This window comes from Gastrolobium bilobum, unplaced genomic scaffold (assembly GCF_033153095.1).
Source record: "Gastrolobium bilobum isolate Gb01-03AN ecotype WA unplaced genomic scaffold, APGP_CSIRO_Gbil_v1 utg5452, whole genome shotgun sequence".
Lineage (NCBI taxonomy): Eukaryota > Viridiplantae > Streptophyta > Magnoliopsida > Fabales > Fabaceae > Gastrolobium > Gastrolobium bilobum.
Window position 1 is genome coordinate 114538 of NW_026895358.1, and position 22681 is coordinate 137218.

General features: G+C 34.7%; 1 protein-coding gene across 1 annotated transcript; it reads right to left on the reverse strand.

Annotated features, from left to right (window-relative positions):
* Positions 1 to 3460: 3460 nt before the first annotated feature.
* On the reverse strand, positions 3461 to 7825 carry LOC133307017 (uncharacterized). Its single transcript, XM_061507441.1, has 4 exons — positions 7523 to 7825; positions 6541 to 6816; positions 5257 to 5394; positions 3461 to 4999 (listed from the first exon to the last, which is right to left on the reverse strand). Exons 1-4 carry the CDS (start codon positions 7823 to 7825, stop codon positions 3461 to 3463), a joined length of 2256 nt encoding a protein of 751 aa, XP_061363425.1.
* Between the last annotated feature and the right edge of the window lie 14856 nt (positions 7826 to 22681).

Consider the following 22681-nt stretch of genomic DNA (forward strand, 5'->3'; position numbering starts at 1 on the left):
GGATAAGGTAAAGGTCTATACATAGGTCAATGGGGAAAGTGGAAACGATTTATATAATGAGAACAGAGTACAGACAAATGATATTAAATTAGGGATAGCATATATGTATTTTTTATTATAGGTAAATCAAAGTAAGCGGAGATAAGTTATCTTCCATGAGTCCAAATAACGTTATTTTGGGAAAAAAATCAAGATATTTTGTAATTTTAATATATTTAGAGTTATATTAGTCTTTATTATTATAATTTTTTAATCTTATAACTCTAAAATGATGTCGTTTTGAGCTCACTAGAGATAATTTTATCTCCAATGACTGAAGAAATACTTTTTTTTTTGTTTATATACCTATTTTACTTATTTATTTCTGTATCAGAATCTCAATATTATAAAATAAAGAGAAATGAAAGAGGAAAAACAACAAGAAGTAGGATAGAAATTTAATTCTTATTTAGCTGTATAATTCAGCTGTATACTCCAATACAAACAATGTCTATATATAAGATTATAGAGAAGGGATATTCTAATTATCAAAATTTTCTATTACCAACTTATTACATATCTAATCACCATTAGATTAATATTTTTTCTCTCTTCAAATTTTTTTTAACATTCTATTTCTTTGATATAATGGTGATGTGATGGATAGTAAGTTAGTAGTGAGAGTTTTTGATAGTTAGAATATTCTCACTCAAGATTATAACCATGAATAAAGGAGTAATGATCTATTAGTGCGATGGTTATATATTCATAAATGAGAGATAATTACATTATTACTATCAACAGTAACCTCATTCATAATTGTACCGTTACTGCCATCGGTAACGTAATGGTAATATGATTTAAGTCATTCATATTTTATAACAAATTAACTTCTTCTTTTTTAGATTCTGATATAATAATATTAAAAATAAATAAATAAAATAAACAGAATAAAAAGATAGGCATAACATCCAATCACATTAAATTAACATGAGAATATTGTTTAATTATTTATATAAAAGTCATATCATCTCTTCAGAAATTTTTTTTTGTACTTCAAGTCCAATGTGATCCTTTCTTTCACTGGATGATATTTGGACAATTTTTATTTTTTTTCATTTCTTCTCTCTCCTCCCTCCTCCATAATTATTTAATTTTAATTAATTCGCACTACTGAATTAATGGTGGTTAGCGACCTCCCAAATTCTTCTCCTCTCCCTGGACTTTTCATCTATTTATTTTTTCCATTTTCCTTATCTTAGTATCTTCCTGAATGAAATCAAGCTCGTTTTGAGTTACTCTAATAAAAATTTCCCTACCATTTGAATTTTTTTAGATAATAATTATAATAATCAAGACTATGTTAATGAAAATTAACTGAACTCATAATACGAAACTATATCAACTCAAATGTTTTTAAGTATTACGTTAGATTTACTTATTAACTAACAGACATTATTCCATTTAAAAAAAAAATATTATTCCAACTTATTCAATAATCTCGAGTAAGGGCGTAAATGAATCGGATAGTAGAGCAAAACATCTTGACTCGCCTTCGACTCTTCTTCAACCCGCCAAAAACAAGGCGAGGGGAATAAAAAGTAATTACAAAATAATAATAAATTATATTTTATTAATTTTATGATATTGCTTATTTTTATTTCATACTCTTTTTAATTTTTTTTCAATCTCAAACCTAAATATAAGCTAATATTCAGTTAGAGATTTTTTAAGAACTTATTTTTTCCTCCATATATGGATAACTTTTGTCATAAATAAAGTTCTTTTCTTTATTTTTTTCTAAGTGAGTACTAAGATAAAAAAAGAATTATATCACAAAAGTTTAGTGACAAATAAAATACTACTTAATAGTAATAAAAAAAATTCACCCACGGGCCAACCAATTTTGCCTACAATTAAGCAGGACGAGTTGAAGCGGATTGGTGGGTTGAAATGTATAACCCATCCAGTCTCGTTTTTGCGGGTTGACCCATCAAGTTTAACTCATATTACCACCTCTATCAGACAGTTAGTCAAGGGTCCACAATATATTTTGTCTTTGGTCTCATTTGACTTGATCTATTTTAAAAAAAACACAGATTTAGATTTATTAAAAAACATCTTTAGAAGTTAGATAACATGTTTGATATGTAATTTTTAATAAATAATTTTTTATCTCCAATATGAAATTTGATAAAACAAAAAATCTTTTTGACAGCTTTCCCTTCAATGGGTTATGGATCAAATAAGAAAGTCAACAAAATTTTGATATCTTCTGAAGTTTTCAATGGTTTTATTGAATAGTTTATTATCTTTACCTTTTATTTTTTGACAGCATCATGATTTTTTATTGAGCGAAATTATGTAATATATGAGTGAGTGAATATATTTATTTATTTTAAAATTTAATTTAAGTCCTTTGCCGTTACTCTATTTTTAATTTTGAGCAATGTAGTTAAATTATTAATATTTTGGATTGTAGTTTCAGCTAATGTATTGCTTCTACTTTTTATCAACTTAAACATACAAAAGAAACAAAATAATTATAACTTAAAACAAGTTAGACCAAAGCAATAATTTATCTTGTATCAGGCTAATAAGTAAAATATTCTATATAATTCACGTCAGACCAACCATATCAAATGAGTCTAATACATTTTCTCAACACAAAATTTTAGAGTAGTGGATTTATAGGTCCTCCCACTTTTTATGAATTTTACTTAGCTTATTACCAACTAATGTGAAATTCTATCACACTTAAATATTCCAACGATGTAATTTATTTACATCTCCAATCTAAAGTTTGAATGTGGATATACAATTATATTAAAAACTTAATGGAAATGAGATAACCCTGAGATGTTAGATCACTATACACAAGCATGAACGGTGTTTGTCAAATGAGTGTTGTGTGTGCACAATGACAACATAACGGTAATAGAAAGAGATTAGTTATACTTGTATGTGTTACCTCTTATTTATGAAATTTATATTGTAGCTCTAGGCCTTTAATGATCTATCTAGGGACATAATATCCAACCATATAGCTGTCGTAATAAGATTGTTATCAATGGGAACATCATTTCTTGATTTGTGTTGGCCTTTATTGGGTCCTCAAGAATATGGTCTTTATATGAGCCATAACAATATGGAACAATCTTAACTATTATAAACAAATCAAAGGTTATGAAATGTGTATTAAGAAGCTACTAGGGTTAGCCTAGTGATGAGGGTGTGGGTAGTTATATAATAAGTTGTATGTTTAATTCCTCAATGTATAAAAATAAAAATGCTTATTAAGTTAAAGAGTGAAAATCTACACCCAAAAAAAAAAAAGTTAAAGAGTGAAAAAAAGATATTCATTCATTTGTCTTTAGACTATTGACTATTGAGATTGTCTTATATGAACTTTGTTTCTCCTTTCGTCTATACATCTTATTCGACCATATTGACACCACACCAACCCTATTTATTATATGCCTCACATTTTACCAAACATAGCCTCTCTGGTAACAAGTTTGATACCCCTGACCCAAAGTTCAGCAACTTCTAATCCCCCATCACATACAAAATGCACTTCCTTGTTCTTGGTCGTAAGCACCCTAAACATTCCAGGTTCATCTGCGTCACCTTTCTGGTACCTATTTCTACGGAATGTTAAGCTTGGCCCCAACTCTGCCTCACAGCACTTCAAATTTCTGCGATTTGACTTCCCCCAATGCAGCAACCCTGCAGATCCTATCATCCGTATTTGTTTAACATGTGGAGTTCCCTTCCCACATTTGGTGTGCTTCTTCACATAGGCACCACCTAGTACCAATCTACGAGCAAGTTCATCTAGTATAACATCCTCTGCATCGTTTTTTCTTCCTTCTTTCTTTGCAAGTGAAAGTGCAGTTTCCCCTCTGGCGTTCTTAGCATTGCAGTGGGCTCCATATGAAATTAGAACCTCACAAATGAAGCCGTGGCCTTCCCTTGCTGCTAACATGAGGGGAGTGTAGCCGTCACCATCAGGGGCATTCACATCATAACCTTTACTAGTGAGCAATTTAACAGCATCCAAGTCACCATGTCGAGCTGCACAATGTAAAGCATAAAAGCCACCAGCATTGTAGTTGCCCCTTTGAAGCGCAAATTCAAGCATGACCTTTTCAAATAAATCATGACTCTGGTTTAATTTAGACAAGGAAATTGCTGTTTCTCCTGATTTATTGCATAGCTTTACATTAGCTCCCGCGTATACAAGCAATCGAAATGATTCAACGTAACCCTTCAAAGCAGCAACCATAGCTGCAGAGAAACCATCATCATCTTGATAGTCAAGATTGAATTCTCCAGAACCGATGAGAGTTTTCAAAGATTCGGTGTCCCCAGATCGAGTTACAAACAATAGAGGGGAAAAAGCAGAAGTATTGCTGGATTTAGGTATCTTTCCTTTTCTAATTGTATCAAACACTGCTTGCTGAAAAACTAGCCACCATTGCTTTGACTCAGCAATTGAACTTGCAGATTGTCCAGCAGTATTCACCAAGCCAAAATCAGCACCAGCACTTGTCAGTACTTCGAGACAATTTGCTTGATTATATTTTGCACAGATCATCAAAGCTGTATCACCAGAGTCTGTTGTAGAGTTCAAATCACAGCCAAAATCAATAAGGCACTGAATAATTGTTGATAAGCCAAGACGAGAAGCCATGTGTATTGGATGAAACTTGGTCTGGCAGGTTGTTTTGACTGGCGATTCCACATCAGCACCACATTCCAAGAGTATCCTGACAGCCTCAACGTTGCCACATAGGACGGCATGGTGTAGAAGGGTTCTTCCATGGTGAGGAGTATTGGGGGAAACATGATGCAAGAGCATGCGCAGTATAGCACCGCTCTTTTCAAAATATTCAACTGCACACCAGGTGATAGGATAAGGTTCTCCCATCCCAGCTCCCACACGAAACTCTTCGCCTGTGGAAATGTCCCATGACCATGCTCCAAGCCTTGTTTCATAGTGTATCCTAGCACAATCCTGTAGTTCATTTGTAAGAAAAAGCCCTAGTGAGGCTTATTTCACATTAACAAAAAAACCTTGACATTGAAAACATAAATATGAATTATGTCACTATCACGAGAGCAGAATGAACAAATAAATATAAGTTTAACCATGAAAAGAAAAGATTATATGTTCATAACGAACAAAGGTTCATAAAAGGAAAAGTGTAATATTCTCATGCTATGAATTGTAATAATAGTCAAAGGTTGGAAGAAGTCAAGGTAAAATATTACCTTCAGTAGTAAACCCACGACAGGGACCTGTCTATGAATTACAGCGGCAAAAAGTGCAGTACAATCCACATTTGTGTAGAGAGAAGGCTTAAGTGACTGTAAAAGCAACCGATCTGCAGCACTCGTATCCACGCTGCACTGCCATTGACAATATAGTCCTTTGTTTTAGCATAAGCAGTAATTTAGAAGTACTCACGAAAAAGTTCAATCACAGGTTTATTTAATTTCTCTTGAACCTTGGCCGCTAAATACTACAACTAGAGTAAATATTCATTGGTTTGCACTTGCCTCAGAAAGTTAGGCAAGGACCTGTCAATGTCAATTGTGCTCTAGAAAGAAGACAATTCGTGTAGAAAGTTTACTCTTCTTGCAAAAATGACAGACAAAGATTGAATATATGAACTTTGTTGAGATATATAGTCCCACATTGGTTGTATGTGCAACTAATGTGGAGTTTATAAGGTCTTGGACACTCTCACTCTTTGAGCTCGCTTTTGGGGTGATGTATCCCAAGGTTCTTTACATGGTATCAGAGCCTTACCGCCCCCCACTTTCTCTTGTGGAGTTTCTTAGCACAGTTAAGCTGGGCCTGTTGCATTGTCGACGCTTCAAACCCAAAAGGCTCTCGTGTGAGGGCTTTTGGGGTGGTGGTGTATTCCAATGTTCTTTACAAACTTCCAAGAAGTTTTACTGAGCCAACAATCCTGGTATTTGATTAGGACATATAGTTTTCACAATGTAAGGGGCAGGAGGGGAAAACATTATCTGAATGTGGCAATATCTTCCAAATTATTTACCATGAATCAAACACAATAAAGATTTACACGATGAACTTGTGACACAGTTTGTTCTAACTGCTAACTTCTTAATGCGCCAGATTATACCCGTCAAAACAATTGCAAAATGCTACCTTGAACTTGTGAGGGCTTTTGGGGTGGTGGTGTATTCCAATGTTCTTTACAAACTTCCAAGAAGTTTTACTGAGCCAACAATCCTGGTATTTGATTAGGACATATAGTTTTCACAATGTAAGGGGCAGGAGGGGAAAACATTATCTGAATGTGGCAATATCTTCCAAATTATTTACCATGAATCAAACACAATAAAGATTTACACGATGAACTTGTGACACAGTTTGTTCTAACTGCTAACTTCTTAATGCGCCAGATTATACCCGTCAAAACAATTGCAAAATGCTACCTTGATACTGTATTAAATCTCTGTTCAGCGGTACCATTATGGCATTGTGGACTCTTTAAAAATATAGTGCAACAAGACATGTACCTTTATGAGTGTTTCAATGACATCCAAGAATCCCCTGCAACACGCAATCCCAAAAGCATGTACAGATACATGGGGTCGGATCAAATCAGAGTTCATAAGCAATTCTGCAGGTTCGGCTTGCCCATGGCAGCTTGCTTCCAAAAGAGCTTCTTCACATGCTGGCTGTGATGCCCCAGCTTTAATTAACATCTCAAGAATATTAAGGTGGCCCTCCCTCACTGCTGCAGTCGTTGCAAAGCCTCTGAACAGCTTTTGGTTTACTTCAGCTCCATTACTCTGTCATTTTAATGAAATTCAACCTTTTATTTACTTACAATTATAAACTGTAACAAGACTGCAAGAAAATTTTTTCCCTCTTTCTTTTCTAAATTTATGACAAAACCCTTTCCACACTTCAATTTTTTTTATTTATTTTTTTTTTGTTTACCATGTTTTAAGTATGCTGTTAGAAACTAGTGCAAGAGACTAAATAGATACGGACAAAAAAGGAAACCAAATATAGTGTGATGGCAACTCATAAATAAGAACATAAGTTTTTATTTTTTTGGGAAGTGGGGCATGCATAATAAATGTGGCATTATGTGCAATGGTGTTTGGACCTGTGGGGTACACAAGACACGCTATCAAAACCGAAAAAAAAAAAGAAAAAAAAAAGAAAAAGGGAAAACAAACATATAAGGAAATAAGTATTAAAGAGATAAATCAGCAGCTGAGTTGGGAAATTTTAGTTGTAAGTTTCTGATACGTGGTTTAATAAATAGCATTAAGAACGCACATTCAATTCAAACAGAGTTCAACGTCAGCGATAATTTTCCAAAAGCCGGTGATCAAGACGCAGAAAAGAAGGCAAAAACGCACTTGAACAATTTCAAAATCAAAGAAAAAAAAAAAAACCGAAACAAGCACAGTCAATAAAACAGTTGAAATTCAAAATTCGAATCAACGTTCTGAATAATCACACAAGCAAGGCATTATTGATTACCAGTAATTTCCTCACGATATCTGCATTTCCAGCATGAACGGCGAGAAACAAAGGCGTGACGTCGGTTTTGAACTCGTCGAACTCGACGCGTACCTGACTCGGCGATTCATCGTGCAGAACCAACTCGGTCCTTCGGATCCTCAAGGTGACGGCGCCGACGAAGTTGACGTCGACCAAGGGATCGGAAATGCAGTCTACGACGGAGCTCAGATCGCCAGAGTGAGAAGCTTCCAAAAGACGCTGCGACACTTCGGTCTCGTAGTCCACCGGAAACACCTGCTTTGCGGCGGAAAACACCGTCATTTTCCAGCGAACTCAAAACCACACCTCTCTCTCTCTGAATTGGAGATTGAATTGAAAGCTTTTTTGCTATAGATAGTGGAGAGTGGAAACTAGCGCCATGGGACACACTCATATATGAGAGGGAAAGAGAGGGTGTGCAAGTATATTAATTTCAAGGTACTTTATATATTTGGTAATATTATTAATTTTTAGATTTTGTTTTAAACTACGTTTAGACTTTAGACAATTTCATTTAAAAAACAACAAAAGTACTTGTAAAAAGAAAACAAAACTTTAGGTAAGAAATTGAGTTTGACTTTATTTATGATAATTGTATAATATTATATTTTTTTATATATATTAATTAAACTAAATTTTTGTATATAAAAAAGTAGATGTTGTTGTATCTGAATATATATTAATTAAACTAAATTTTTGTTATTGAATAATTTATTTGAGAAAAATTAGTTAAACTTTTGTGATAAGAGTTTAATATTTCTCATGTTTTAGATGATAAATTTATTCTCTACACACATATAAAAGTATGTGAGACTTATTTGAAAAGAAGAAAAAAAGAAGAAAAAATGAGACACACACACTTTTATGTGTGTGCAAGGGATTCATTTATTTCATACAATAAGAGAAACATCAAATCCTTATGATAATTATATGATTTCAAGTTTTAACAAGATTTTATTCAACAAATTCAAAAACTTTTTTATTTTTTTTTCCAAAAAACAAAGAAATTAAGTAACAGAGAAAGTGGATTTTTTTTAGAAATCCACTTTTTTTTTCATCCAACAAAAAAGAAAGTGGATTTCTAAAAAAAAATCCATTTTCTTTGTTACTTAAGAATGGCATATTAGATTACCAAAATAAGAAAAAAGAGAATAGCATGTTAATATAAAAAAAAAGAAAAAAGAATGGCATATTAAATGAACCCAAAAAAATTACACATTAAATGAGATTATGGAAAATAGAAAATTATTAAATACTAAAGAAATATGATATTAAATTTTAGATTATTTAATGACATTATTATACATAAAAAGAAATTTTTTTAAAAAAATCCATGTGTTTTAATTTTGAATTAATTTTTTTCCTATAACATGAAGATAAATGTCAGTTTGGGGTTTGGAAATAAAAAAAAGACAAGAAATTTTAATAAAATTCATTATGAAAGAGAAAAATAAATTTTTTAAAATATCATATATATTTTTTAAAATTCAAAACGATATTATTTTAAAATTATAAGAGATAAATTTATTTTCTATTACGAAATAAACACCTTTTCCTTTACTTTTTTATCACTTGTTTTCTGTGTTTTTTTAATTAATTAAAAAATTGTAGTATGTTTTAACTTTTTCTTTGTGGAAAGTTCTACCTAACCTACAATTCTATGCAATAAAGTTTGTAGTATATCTTTCTTTGTGAAAAGTTCTACCTAATCTACACTCGTGCACAACAAAGTTTTTAGTATGTCTTTCTTTGTCAAATGTCTTAGCTAACCTGCACTTCTTCCACACATTAAAGTTTGTAGCATGCCATTCTTTGCAAAAACACGTACCTCGATGGAAGAAGATTAAGTCGGAATTTTTTATTCACTTCATTGTCTATTTCGTGTGGGGATAGATCATCTCATGTGAAAAAATATTTATATGATCATATTATTTAATCACAATCACTTATTTAAAAATTATATATTTTTTTCTCTCTTATTTTATCATCAATAATTGATTGTGATCAAATAACATAATCCACTCTCATTTCGTGTAGAAAACTTGATCATTCAGCATCCGAAAGTTTAGCACAAATACCTAAATCTAAGTCACACAAAAATCTAGGCTTGGATCAATTTTCCGGAGTATCCATAGAGAATCAATGTTCTGAAAAATCTCAAACTGATCATGCAAAGTCTCATATTTTTCTCCACTCAAAACCAATTCAACTAAGCTCAAAATTATGTAATTGAGGTATATACGTTTTTCTACTTACACAAAAATAAAATTTTAATTTTCTCACAAGATCAACTTATTATTTTTAGAATTTTCTACGAGTAGAGTCCATATTTTAACAACTTAAATAAATTAATTAAAAATCATTATTTCTAATCATATCTTCTTTATTTATCTTTTACAACATGCATATATCAGCATATCTAACTCAAAAGACTATATATTCATTAAGCTTTTAGCGTTACCAAATACCATGATCAGGCTCCCAAAACATGAAAATAATTTCAGTTCTCCCATAATAGTTAAGGTTCAGTATATTTTTTATTAAATTTGGAAAGAAAGAAAAATCATATAATCAAATTTTCTTATTTTATCCACCCTTTTATGGTTATTTATTGTCATCTAAATCTCACTTTTTCCTATTTTTAATAAAGGAGTACATACTCTTAGAATATCAAAAATGTAATCGTGAAATGTAAAGAACCACTTCAACACAAAATCTTAAAGTGTTGGGTGATGGTCTTTTTAATAGTTTATATTAGTTTCTAACACACCATCTCACCTAAGAGTCCTTTGGGCTTGAAACATGGATATTGTATAGACCCTCTCACCTAAGAGTCTTTTGGGCTTGAAACGTAGATATTGTATAGACCCACCTCGTGACCTTATGCTATGATATCATGTAAAGAATCTCTTCAACTCAAAATCTTAAAATACCATTGAGAACCTTTTTAATAATTTATATTAACCGAAACACAATTGTCCTTACAGTTGCAACTAACAACCATTATCTCGTGTTGTTTCTCACAAAGAAAACAATATATACCCACCATGCTTTTCCTTTCCTTCCCTCTTGCAACAATTTCAATTCCTTCTATCTTAATCTTTATACAACCAATAAAATAGCCATGGGGTATAAGATCCAACATAATCACTTTGTTTCCAAAGTGGTCACAACTCACAATTAGTTTCATCATTTCGTGTTCTCACTTTTTCCCCACCCAATTAGAAGACAATCATCAGAATTCAAATGGGGTTGGCGCCCTTAAGTGTTTGCGAAACTCAAAAAACATCCTTGCCCCTCATTATTACAATGCTTTAAATTAATTCAAAGCATAGATTATTGGAAAATGATGAACACCATCGTCATGGCCGAATTTTCCAAGTGGCATTCCCATAGTGGAAGACTTGCTATCTTTTTGGTGACAGCTGAAGAAATATTTGTCTAAAGGTTCCAACTAACCCCAACTTTAACCAAGTCACTTGTTAAAGTTTCCAAACTCAAGCAAATATGATATGATCTCATTAGCTTGGATTGCTCTTGATTCAAGCAGAGTAGTTGTTGTAGTCCCCACCACCTAGTAATTAATCCACCCCCTTCTGCCCACTTGAGGAAAGAAAAAGGGTAAGCAATGTGCATTAATCTTAAAAATACTTATCTTTGTGGCTTGATGTTATATGATTCAAAACCTAGGTTACATAGGCCTAAAGAAGGGGTTTATTTAAGAAAGCTAATAACCTATCATGTCTACGATTCTCCACTTCTGGGTGGTATTATATATATATAAGTAGGATCTTTAGACATCGGTGTCAAATTTGAAGTTTGACACTTCATCCGAGAGCCATTAGATCAAAAAAGATCAACGACTCTGATTTGTAAACATGTGACACCATTGATCTTTTTTGATCTAATGACTCTCATATGAAGTGTCAAATTTCAAATTTGACACCGGTGTCAAAGAATCCTACCTCATATATATATATATATGGATATAATTTCATGCCTATATTTATTTTATTTCTATTTTACCTACTCATTTTTAATACTGTTAGATTAGAATCTCAACTAATTTTTACCTTTTCCTTCTCCTCTTAAGATTATGATATAATGATATTAGAGATAAGTAGATAAAGTATGCATGAAAAAAGATAGGCATAATATCTTATTCCATATATATATATAGGGCTTATCATTTCTCAAGCTGTCGGAGATAATTTTATCTCCGGCTACTAAATCTTAACCGTACAAAGATGGATCAATGGTAATGAAGGAAGAGAGAGAAAAAGAGAATCATAACCATTCAAGGGTGAATCAATTAATATAAGGAAATAAATAAACAAAACGACGTAGTTTTGGGGTGGCCAGAGATAAACTTATCTCAAGTTGTCGGAGACATATATATATATATATATATATATATATGGGCAGAATCATTTGACAATGATGTCAAACTAAAATTTTTGACACTTCATCATAATCATTTATTTCCGTGGATCCAATGACTGTAATTTATTAGGTTACTTTTATTAATTAATTACTAATTCTTAATAAAATAATGACTCAGATGGGTGCTAATTAAAAAGTTTGACACCGGTATCAAATGATCTTATATATATATGTATGTTTCTACAGTGATTGCAGATAAATTATTTGTATTCATTCCCAAAACGATACATCGTTTTGAGGTTGAAAGATTAAAAAAAATATACTGATAAAGACTATTATAATCCTGAAATAAATTAAAATTACAAAAATACCTTGATTTCCGTTCCAAAATAATGGCGTTTTGAGCTAAAAAATATATATATATATATATATATATATATATATATATATATATATATATATATCAAGGATTCAAGATTTTATAATATTACACTGTATTTTCTTTTAAGTACATCCTCTTAAGGATTTATAAATAGGAAATTGATGGTTTTTAATAATTATATTGATTTTTATCTGAAGTAATTTTATTGATAAATTTTATAGATTCATATTTAGCATGCGCCCAAGTTTATTGTTTTGTTGTGGTTGTGGGGCAAGAGGTATTGGCTAACTTTCATATCTTCTTAGCTAAATCTCCTTCTTGAATGATTTTATAGGTGCACTTCTGATATCATTGCAAGTCAATCATTGGAATGGAACGCGTTACCTTAACAGCCGCGTCCCATGCAAAACTATATACACAGGACGCGGCACTGTGTATATCATGTCTCAGCAAGTCACTTCAACTCAGTCGAGCAGTTAGCATATGAGAAACCAGTAGATCAAGCAGTTAGCAAGAAACTTAACAGGTCAATTAATTTGAAGGTTCAAGAAGCTTTTTGTTACATATTTACTGTCAGCTTAATAGTGAAAGCACAACAATTTTTGTCCATTGAAAAAGCCACTTACTTTTGTCATTATCCGTTTTCAAGCCTAAGATGCTACGATGAAGGATAAAACTTACCTAATTCTGAAAGATGCGAGAGAAAATTAAAGAAAGTTTAAAAATTAAATTATGTAGTTGGATTATCTTATATTTGTTGGGTTTAAACTTTATTTAGAATAAATGAAAATAGAAAATGAAGAGTTTGTGGTGAAGGGGTGTGTCCCTTAGAAATTTGTTAGTGGACATTAATGAGTTTAATGTTTTTAAGAAGTAGTCATTATTATGTTTGGATTTTCTAAGTTGGTCATTAGTATTCATAATCATTTGCTATTGTTTATAAATAGCTCATTGTAACTCTTGTAAAGTTGCTTTGGTAGAATCAGTAATATAATAGAGGTATATTCAGAGAATTGTATGTGTATCTTGTGTGAGAGAAAAACACCATTAGAAGACCTGTGAACTACAAATTGGTATCAGAGCTATGGAGAGTGTGACCACTTCCAGTATGCCATTGCCCCGCCTGACAAAGGCGAATTATGTGAATTGGAGCATTCAGATGAAGGCGTTGCTCGGATCCCAAGATACTTAGGATGTTATTCATGACAGTTTTGCTGAACCTGCAACTACCGCAGGACAAGACGTCAAAGGAAGCGTGGGACATCTTGGAGAATGTCTATAAAGGAGCTGACCGAGTTAAGCAGGTCCGACTTCAAACTCTGCGTGGCGAGTTGGAAGGAATGAAGATGAAAGATTCAGAGGGTGTATCCGAGTTCATCACCCATGTTCAAGCCGTGGTGAATCAGTTAAAGCAGAATGAGGAGGAATTATCTGAGACTAGAGTTGTTGAAAAGATTCTGAGGTCGCTGACAGACGATTTTGAAAACGTGGTATGTGCAATTGAGGAGTCTAAGGACTTGGCTACGCTCTCTGTTGAAGAGCTAGCGGGTTCTCTTGAGGCGCATGAACAACGCATGAAAAAGAAGAAGGAAGAGACACTGGAGCAAGCACTTCAGTCAAAAGCAAATATCAAGGAAGAAAAGACTCTCTACTCTCAAAATGTCCGAGGTAGAGGTCGTGGCCGAGCTGGACGTGGAAATGGCCGAGGTGGTCGTGGCCGAGGTCATGAGGTGAGAAATGAAGAAAGAACTGAGCCGAGTCAGCAAAACTGGAGAGGTAGAGGACGTGGCCGAGGTGGAAGAGGCCGGTGGTTGAATCGAAATAATGTAGAATGTCATAAGTGTGGGAAGTATGGTCACTACGCAAGAGATTGCAACTCGGACAGATGCTACAACTGTGGCCGAGTTGGGCATTTCGCGAAGGATTGTGGAGATGAAAGGAGAGTTGACGGGACGTCAAAGTTTGCTGCAGAAGGAGAGATAAGAGATGAAGGAGTTTTGATGTTGGCACATGGTGAAACGAGTTCGAAGAGTGGTACTTGGATACTGGTGCCAGTAATCACATGTGTGGTTACAAACATCTGTTCAAGGAGTTGAAAACGGTGGAAGCCGGACATGTCTCTTTTGGAGGCGCGCCCAAAATTGATGTAAAAGGCCGAGGTACGATCTGTTTCTTGCAAAAGTATGGACGAGTTGGTACAATTCAGGACGTTTATTACGTGCCTGAGCTCAAAAGCAATATTCTGAGCGTTGGACAGTTGATGGAAAAGGGCTACTCGGTTCTAATGACAGTCCGAGTTCTACTATTGCGAGACAAACAAGGGCGTTTGATAGCCCGAGTTCAGATGGAGAAAAACAGAATGTTCAAGTTGAGTTTGAGGAGCATGGAGGTCGGCTGTCTGCAAGCCGGGGTAGAAGATAAGATGGATTTGTGGCATCGACGGTTTGGACACCTTCATTACGGTGGTCTGACCGAGATGATGAAGAAAAACATGGTTGTGGGACTACCAAAGATTGACTCTGAAGGAAAATTTTGTGAGGACTGCGTATTGGGAAAACATGTGAGGAGCCCATTCCAAAGGATGGCGAGATACCGAGCTAGGCAGCCTCTGGATTTGATACATACCGACTTGTGTGGACCCATTACTCCGGGGTCCTTCAGTGGTAAGAAGTATTTTGTAACTTTTATTGACGATTTCAGTCGAAAGTCTTGGGTGTATTTTTTGAAGGAAAAATCCGAGGTGCTAGAGGCATTTAGGAGTTTTAAAGTAATGATAGAGAATGGTACTGGGAGGTACATCAAATCGGTCCGTTCAGACCGAGGTGGGGAGTATGTGTCAACAGCTTTCAAGAAGTATTGTGAAGAACATGGGATAAGGCGGTTCCTGACCGCACCGTACTCGCCCCAACAAAATGGAGTAGCTGAGAGGAAGAACCGGACTATCCTAGATATGGTCCGATCTATGTTGAAGACGAAGAACATGCCAAATGAGTTTTGGGGAGAGGCCATACAATGTGCAGTGTACGTGCAAAACCGATGTCCGCACTCAAGTGTGAATGAGAAAACTCCACAAGAAGCATGGAGCGGTCTAAAGCCATCAGTGGCTCATTTCAAGATTTTTGGTAGTGTTGCATATGCACACATACCGGATCAGTTGAGAACGAAACTTGAAGATAAGAGTAAGAAGTTTGTATTCATTGGTTATGATGAGAAAACAAAGGGGTACAAGTTGTTGAATCTCGTCAATAAAAAGGCGTTGATAAGCCGAGATGTGAAGATGAATGAAGAAGATGCTTGGGATTGGGGTTGTCCATCCGGGGTGAATGTTGAACCCGAGAAAATGACTATTGAGGTCGGACAACCTTCGTCCCATGTCCCAGCTAATCATGAAATCTCTGATGATGAAGAGCAGAGACAACCAAGAATGAGGAGCCTGCAAGACTTGTATGACTCAACTAACGAAGCACACTAGGTATGTTTGTTGGCAGATTCTGAAGAAGTGAGTTTTGAAGAAGCAATCCGAGATGAGAAATGGCAATTAGCAACTTAAGATCGATGCACTTAAGTGTGACATGTCCTGGGGCAATTTTCTTTGAGTCTTATAACTAAAGATTGATACAACCCATTTGGCCTAACCATTGAATATTTGGGGCAAATTCTCCTTCCTGTTTACACATGGATTCTCTTGGTGGTAGTTTTGAGAGATCATCATCCAAGAAGAAATTTTTAAGCATGGTACGAACATATGGTCCAGTCTTTAAAGAGAAATCTTCTCAGTCCATAAAAAAAAGAAAAAAAAAGAGAGAAGAGAATGAAAGATAAGCTTGTTAGGTTGAAAACCCACAAGGACGACCTATGCAAAAGTTAAGGCGATAAAAAAAAGAGAGAGAAGGAAATATAGGCCCGTTAGGTAGAAAACCCGCAAGGGCAGCCTTAGCAAAAGGTAGGGCAAGAAAAGAGACATAATTTGAAAACAAATGGGAGTTTACACATGTGTTTATAGTACAATACTATTTTGATGACTCATCCATTCATGGGAAGTTTCAATTTGCTCAAGGAAAGAGTATTGGGGCAGTGCCATCTGATAGAAAAGAATCGACAGGTATAATGTCCATTGGTTCATAGGAATCTCTCAAAAGAGAACAAAAGAATCTAGACTGGGGCAAACACTTAACCTTCCATGATATTCCACTTGTTTCATCGTCTACCTTTTTCCTTGTAAATCGCCACATTCCTTTTGAGATTTGAAGTTATCCAATCCTTTTCAACCTTACTTGTAAAATTATGCATGTTAATTGAATGATGTTTCAAAGTAAGAGAACATAAATACAATAACATGATTTAACAATTTGGTGACAATCTCTCAAATTAAGAATTTAGGTCAATGAGACTCAATTGATTTCAATTCAGGGAAGGCCACAGATGACTGCTCAATTTTTCCTCTTCTTTAAGAAGGTTTGACATGTGTGGTCAAGAGCTATAAATGGGCACATTCTCCATGTTCGAGAAGGTTCAATGTCTTCCGTCAAGATTTGAGAACAAATACTCATGAAAGGAACAAGTCAGATATATCCACAACTGAAAACTTTTCAAATCAAACACTTGTGTGAAAATTGGATGACATGTCAATGAGTCTGAGATTGCATGAGTTTACCTTTAAACATTTGTTGAAGGTTTGGAGTTTTCAAGGAAAACAGCAAAGTCAAAGCATTTTTCTTGCACTGGTGAATTTTTCACATTAAGGCTGACATGAAAGAAAAAGGACGAGAAAAACATCAAGATTTGCAAATGTTAAGCATTTTTGCATTAGGTGACATGCCTTACATATTGCATCATCTTTCCATATAACAAAAAAAATCAGAACTTTGAGTTCTTTTGCATTAGGTGACATGCATCGCGTCTTGCATCATCGTTGCATACCAAAAAATAAAGAGAAAAATCTCTAAGTTTGAAACCTGAAGCACTTTTGCATTAGGTGAAATGCATTTCATCTTGCATAATCTTTGCATCTCAAAAAGAAAAAAAAATCAGAACTTCAAGTGCTTTTGCATTATGTGACATGCATTGCATCTTGCATCATCTTTGCATACCAAAACAAAAACAAAATCAGAACTTCAAGTGCTTTTGCATTAGGTGACATGCATTGCATCTTGCATCACCATTATGCCTAAAAAAAAAACTCAAAGTTTGAAAATTTCAAGATTTTATACGTGCATTGTATGTTACATCATCTTTGCATATAAAAAAAAAACTCAAAGTTTGAAAATTTCATGATTTTCTTCATGCATTGTATGTTACATCATCTTTGCATATCATTATAAAAAAAAACTTGAAGTTTGAAAATTTCAAGATTTTCTGCATGCATTGTATATTACATTATCTTTCCATATCAAAAAAAAAAACAACAAAATTTGAAAAAAATCTCCAAACTTCAAAATTTCAAAATCTTTTGCATCATGTGACATGCATTTGCATCATCTTCATGCCCCCAAATAAAAAACCTGAAAGTTTGAAAATTTCAAGATTTTCTGCATGCATTGTATATTACATCATCTTTGCATATCATAAAAAAAAAACTTCAAAGTTTGAAAATTTCAAAATTTTCTACATGCATTGCATCTTTCATCATCTTTGCATAAAAAAAAAAACAAAAAAAAACAAAAAAAATGGAGAAAAATCTCCAAATTTCAAAATTTCAAGATCTTTTGCATCAAGTGACATGCATTGCATAAAAAAAACAACAACAAAAAAATCAAGAAAATGAAGAAAAATCTCCAAATTTCAAAATTTCAAGATCTTTTGCATCATGTGACATGCATTGCATCATCTTTGCATAAAAAAACAAAAAAAATCAAAAACAAAAAAAATAGAGAAAAATCTCCAAATTTCAAAATTTCAAGATCCTTTGCATCATGTGACATGCATTGCATCATCTTTGCTTAAAAAAATAAAAACAAAAAAAAATGGAGAAAAATCTCCAAATTTCAAGATCTTTTGCTTCATATGACATGTATTGCATCATCTTTGCAAAAAAAAAAAAAAATCTCCAAAGTTCAAAATTTCAAGATCTTTTGTATCTTGTGACAGCATTGCATTATCTTCATGTCTCAAAAAAAACAAAAAAAAGACAAAAAAAAGATTGAAAAGTGATAAGCACCATGTTTCTTTACTTTTCGGGTCCAAGCCCACACTTTTTTAATTTCCAGTCAAAGACGGGTCCATCCCCCGACACTTTCAGTATTCTGCTCAAGGCGAGTCCACTCTCCCGCGCCTTTAATTTTATGCCAAGGCGGGTCCACTCTCCCGCGCCTTTAATTTTCTGCAAAAGACGGGTCCATTCTCCCGCACTTTTAATTTCCTGCAAAAGACGGGTCCACTCTCCCGTGCCTTTAAAACTCTGCCAGGGCGGGTCCATACCCCGGCACTTTCAGTATTCTGCTCAAGGCGGGTCCACTCTCCCGCGCCTTTAATTTTATGCCAAGGCAGGTCCACTCTCCCGCGCCTTTAATTTTTTGCAAAAGACGGGTCCATTCTCCCTCACTTTTAATTTCCTGCAAAAGACGGGTCCACTCTCCCGTTCCTTTAAAACTCTGCCAAGGCGGGTCCATCCCCCGGCACTTTCAGTATTCTGCTCAAGGCGGGTCCACTCTCCCGCGCCTTTAATTTTCTGCAAAAGAAGGGTCCATTCTCCTGCACTTTTAATTTTCTATAAAAGACGGGTCCATTCTCCAGCACCTTTAATTTCCTGCAAAAGACGGGTCCACTCTCCCGTGCCTTTAAAACTCTGCCAAGGCCCACATTCCCCCGCACCTTCAATTTTCTGCAAAAGACGGGTCCATTTTCCCGCACCTTTAATTTCCTGCAAAAGACGGGTCCACTCTCCCGTGCCTTTAAAACTCTGCCAAGGCGGGTACATTCCCCTGCACCTTCAATTTTCTGCAAAAGACGGGTCCATTCTCCCGCACCTTTAATTTCCTGCAAAAGACGGGTCCACTCTCCTGTGCCTTTAAAACTCTGCCAAGGCGGGTACATTCCCCCCCCCACCTTCAATTTCCTACAAAAGACGGGTCCATTCTCCTGCACCTTTAATTTCATGCAAAAGACGGGTCCATTCCCCGGCACCTTTAGTTTTCTGCTCAAGGCAGGTCCACTCTCCCGCACCTTTAAAAATTCAGTCAAGTTGGGTCCATTCTCCCACGTCTTTAAAAATTCATTCAAGTTGGGTCCATTCTCTCACACCTTTAAATTTCTTTCAAAGCGGGTCCATTCTCCCGCACTTATCAGGATCTCAATCCCATGTCTCAGTCAAGTTGGGTCCATTCTCCCACAACATTAAATTCTTTTTTCAAGACGGGTCCATTCTCCCACACTTATCAGGGATCTCAATCCCATGTTTGTTCACCCTATAGACCACCATGTGAGTAACCATTTACATACGGTCAAAAATAGAGTTCACATCTTTACTTATTCTTTACAGCGATAATATCAAAACATTGTTATTCATATTCTCATGTAAAAAGTAAAGAGGGGCAGTTGTTAGCACCTATTTTTGTCCTATATTTTGTGGTTTATAACCAAGAGAATAAAGGGAAGAAGAAAAGGAAGAGAGGCATTTTTGGAAAGATTTGCAACATGAATTGGAAATGAGTAGGGTTTGCTCCAACTGCGATATGTCATTAATCCACCCTCCGATCAAGCTGAAATTTTTTAGTAAGATCTTGACTCATTGTACATCATATTCAACGGTGGATTTGTTGATTGGATGCCTGTACTATTCCCAGAAAATTCAAAACCGAAACAGGTTTCCCATGCAATTTCTACTGCAAGCAGCCATATTGTGAGGACCATTTCTCTCAAACGAACCGTCCGATCTTTTTCAAATTTGGTCGGCATGTTCCTCGCATATGATACTTCAATATGACCGGAGGGATTTTCAATCTAAGCCCTCTGGTGTGAGATATGGTGGTCGCAAAATGGTTGTTCACATTGAGGAAAAAAACCACTATTCCTAAAAAGTCCCACATTGCCTATCTCTCATCTCTTCCTCTTCCCTTCCCCTATATAAACACCTCTACCCCTTCCCTTAAACTTACAGAAAAAATTGGAGAAAACTAAATTAAAAACACCAAATTGGAAAAAACCAAGTAAAAAAACACAAGACACTTGAGTTTGGCTCAAAACTAAGCTAGTGTCATAGTAAAAAAATTTAGTTACTAATTTTCCTTTTGTAGGAAAATTGGGGTGTTTCTCCACAACTTGGCTCCATACACCAAGTTTTGGTCATCTTTGAGGATAATTGGGGTGGTTCTTCATAATTTGGTTCCATGCACCAAGTTTTGGTCATCTTTGAGGTAAGTCCATTTACTTCCTCCTTTAGTTAATAATTTCCTTTGCATGCTTCTATGTTCTTGATTTTATTTTTTTAGGAATTTTCTTATGCTTTTCATGTTTTATTAGAAATTTTCTTATATAGCTTAGAATTTATATTTGGAATTAATTTAGGTGTGACGCTTTGTTAATCTCATAATCTTTTGATTTATTATAGCCACTATAAAATATTTATTTTAAATTAAAATCAATCAACACACAAATATTTTCTACAAAACGACATAGCTTTGATTTTCCTATTGCACCGAGGGATACGTCGGAGCAGGACCCACCCGTCAAGCACAAAAATAAAATTTCAAAAAATTAGTTTCCTTTTCTTTAATCAATGTAGTTCAATTCTTTGGGGTGAAATAAATATTTAAAATCTTATCAATAATTTGCACATTTAGTATAAGGTAACCATTTTTTAAACGGACGGAGTAAGGTGCTAATACCTTCCCTACTCGTAATCGACTCTCGAATCCAATTCTGATTTCAAAGACCAGTTTTATCAAAATAAAGGGGTTTTTTCAATGTTTTCCCAAATAAACCTTGGTGGCGACTCCATTGTTTTTAATCGTTCAAGTCTTTCGTCGTCTCTTCGCGATTCGGTCGCGACACTCAAGACTGACAAAAGAAGTGTACTATTTAACATAGTCTCAGGTACCTCAATGTCTTGTCCTCATGCTAGTGGCATAGCAACACTGCTTAAGTCTGTGCATAAGGATTGGTCACCTGTAGTTATAAAATATGCTCTGATCCAGGGTCTCAAATACTTCACCATTTGCTAACAACCCCTTTGCATTTGGTTCAGGCCATGTTAAACCAGAAAGTGCTTCTGATCCAGGGTTAGTCTATAATATCTCCACCAAATACTACTCACATTGATTGTGCAGCCTGAACTATACTTCTTCCTGGATAGTTTTATTATCAAAAGGTGATTTTACATGTTACAAAAATTCAATTCTTCAAGTAGGTGATTTGAACTATTCTTCTTTAGCGTATCAATTAAGGTTGAACCAAGGAACTTTAGTTTTAGAAAAACAGTTAGAGGAATTGAGTTACAATGCAACTTTTTTTTGCGTATGAAAGAACAACAGTTACTAGCTATTCATCATTTGGGTATCAAGTAAATATACCTGTAAAGAACAAGTTCAACCCAAAAGCTTAAGCTGTTGAGTGAGGCTACATTAATAGTTTTATATATCTCAACAAACCCACTTACACGAGAGTCCACTGGGCTTGAAAGGTGTACAATGCACAGGCCCACCTACCTTTTCGAAGAAAGAAAATCCACTAGAGAAAAAGTGGAGGCGATGAGGATCAAACCCGGTACACTGAGGCTCTGATACCATGTAAAGAACCAATTCAACCCAAAAGCTTAAGCTGTTGGGTGATGCCTTTTTAATTATTTATATTATACTCTAACATGTCCCTTCACACGAAAGCTCACTGGACTTGAAGGGTGGACAATGCACAAGCCCACCTACCTGTGCTAAGAAAATTCCACACGAGAAAGTGAGGGGAAGTGAGGATTGAACCCGGGATACGAGGCTCTGATACCATGTGAATTATCAAGATACAAGAGGTATTGATTGTAATCCTTGTGTTAACTACACGACGAAGATTTCATTTATATATCAAACCAAATAAGAGATACAAAGACATATACATAATGTGGGACCTCTATGACATTATTTACAACAACATGTTAATTATCAAGATACAAGATGTATTGATTGTAATCCTTGTGTTAACTACACGAAGGAGATTTCATTTATATATCAAACCAAATAAGAGATACAAAGACATATACACAATGTAGGATGTTGCGAAAAATCGGCAAGTGTACCGATCGTTCTAAGTAATAAAAGATGAGTAGAGTATCGTCTCCACAAGGATTGAGGCACCAAAATTATTTTAACTATTCCTCTCTTGTTGGATTAATAAAATTGATTTGAGAATAATTATGATTGGTGAAAGTTGAAAACAATTCAAGAACTTGT

Bases quoted from the DNA above. Each gene is read 5' to 3' on its own strand.
- LOC133307017 (XM_061507441.1), bottom strand. From the start codon at position 7,825: ATGACGGTGTTTTCCGCCGCAAAGCAGGTGTTTCCGGTGGACTACGAG. The intron at 5,395-6,540 runs GTACATGTCTTG...TGTCAATGGCAG, and splicing joins TCATTGAAACACTCATAAAG to TGCAGCGTGGATACGAGTGC. The intron at 5,000-5,256 runs GTAATATTTTAC...AATGAACTACAG, and splicing joins TCGTGGGTTTACTACTGAAG to GATTGTGCTAGGATACACTA.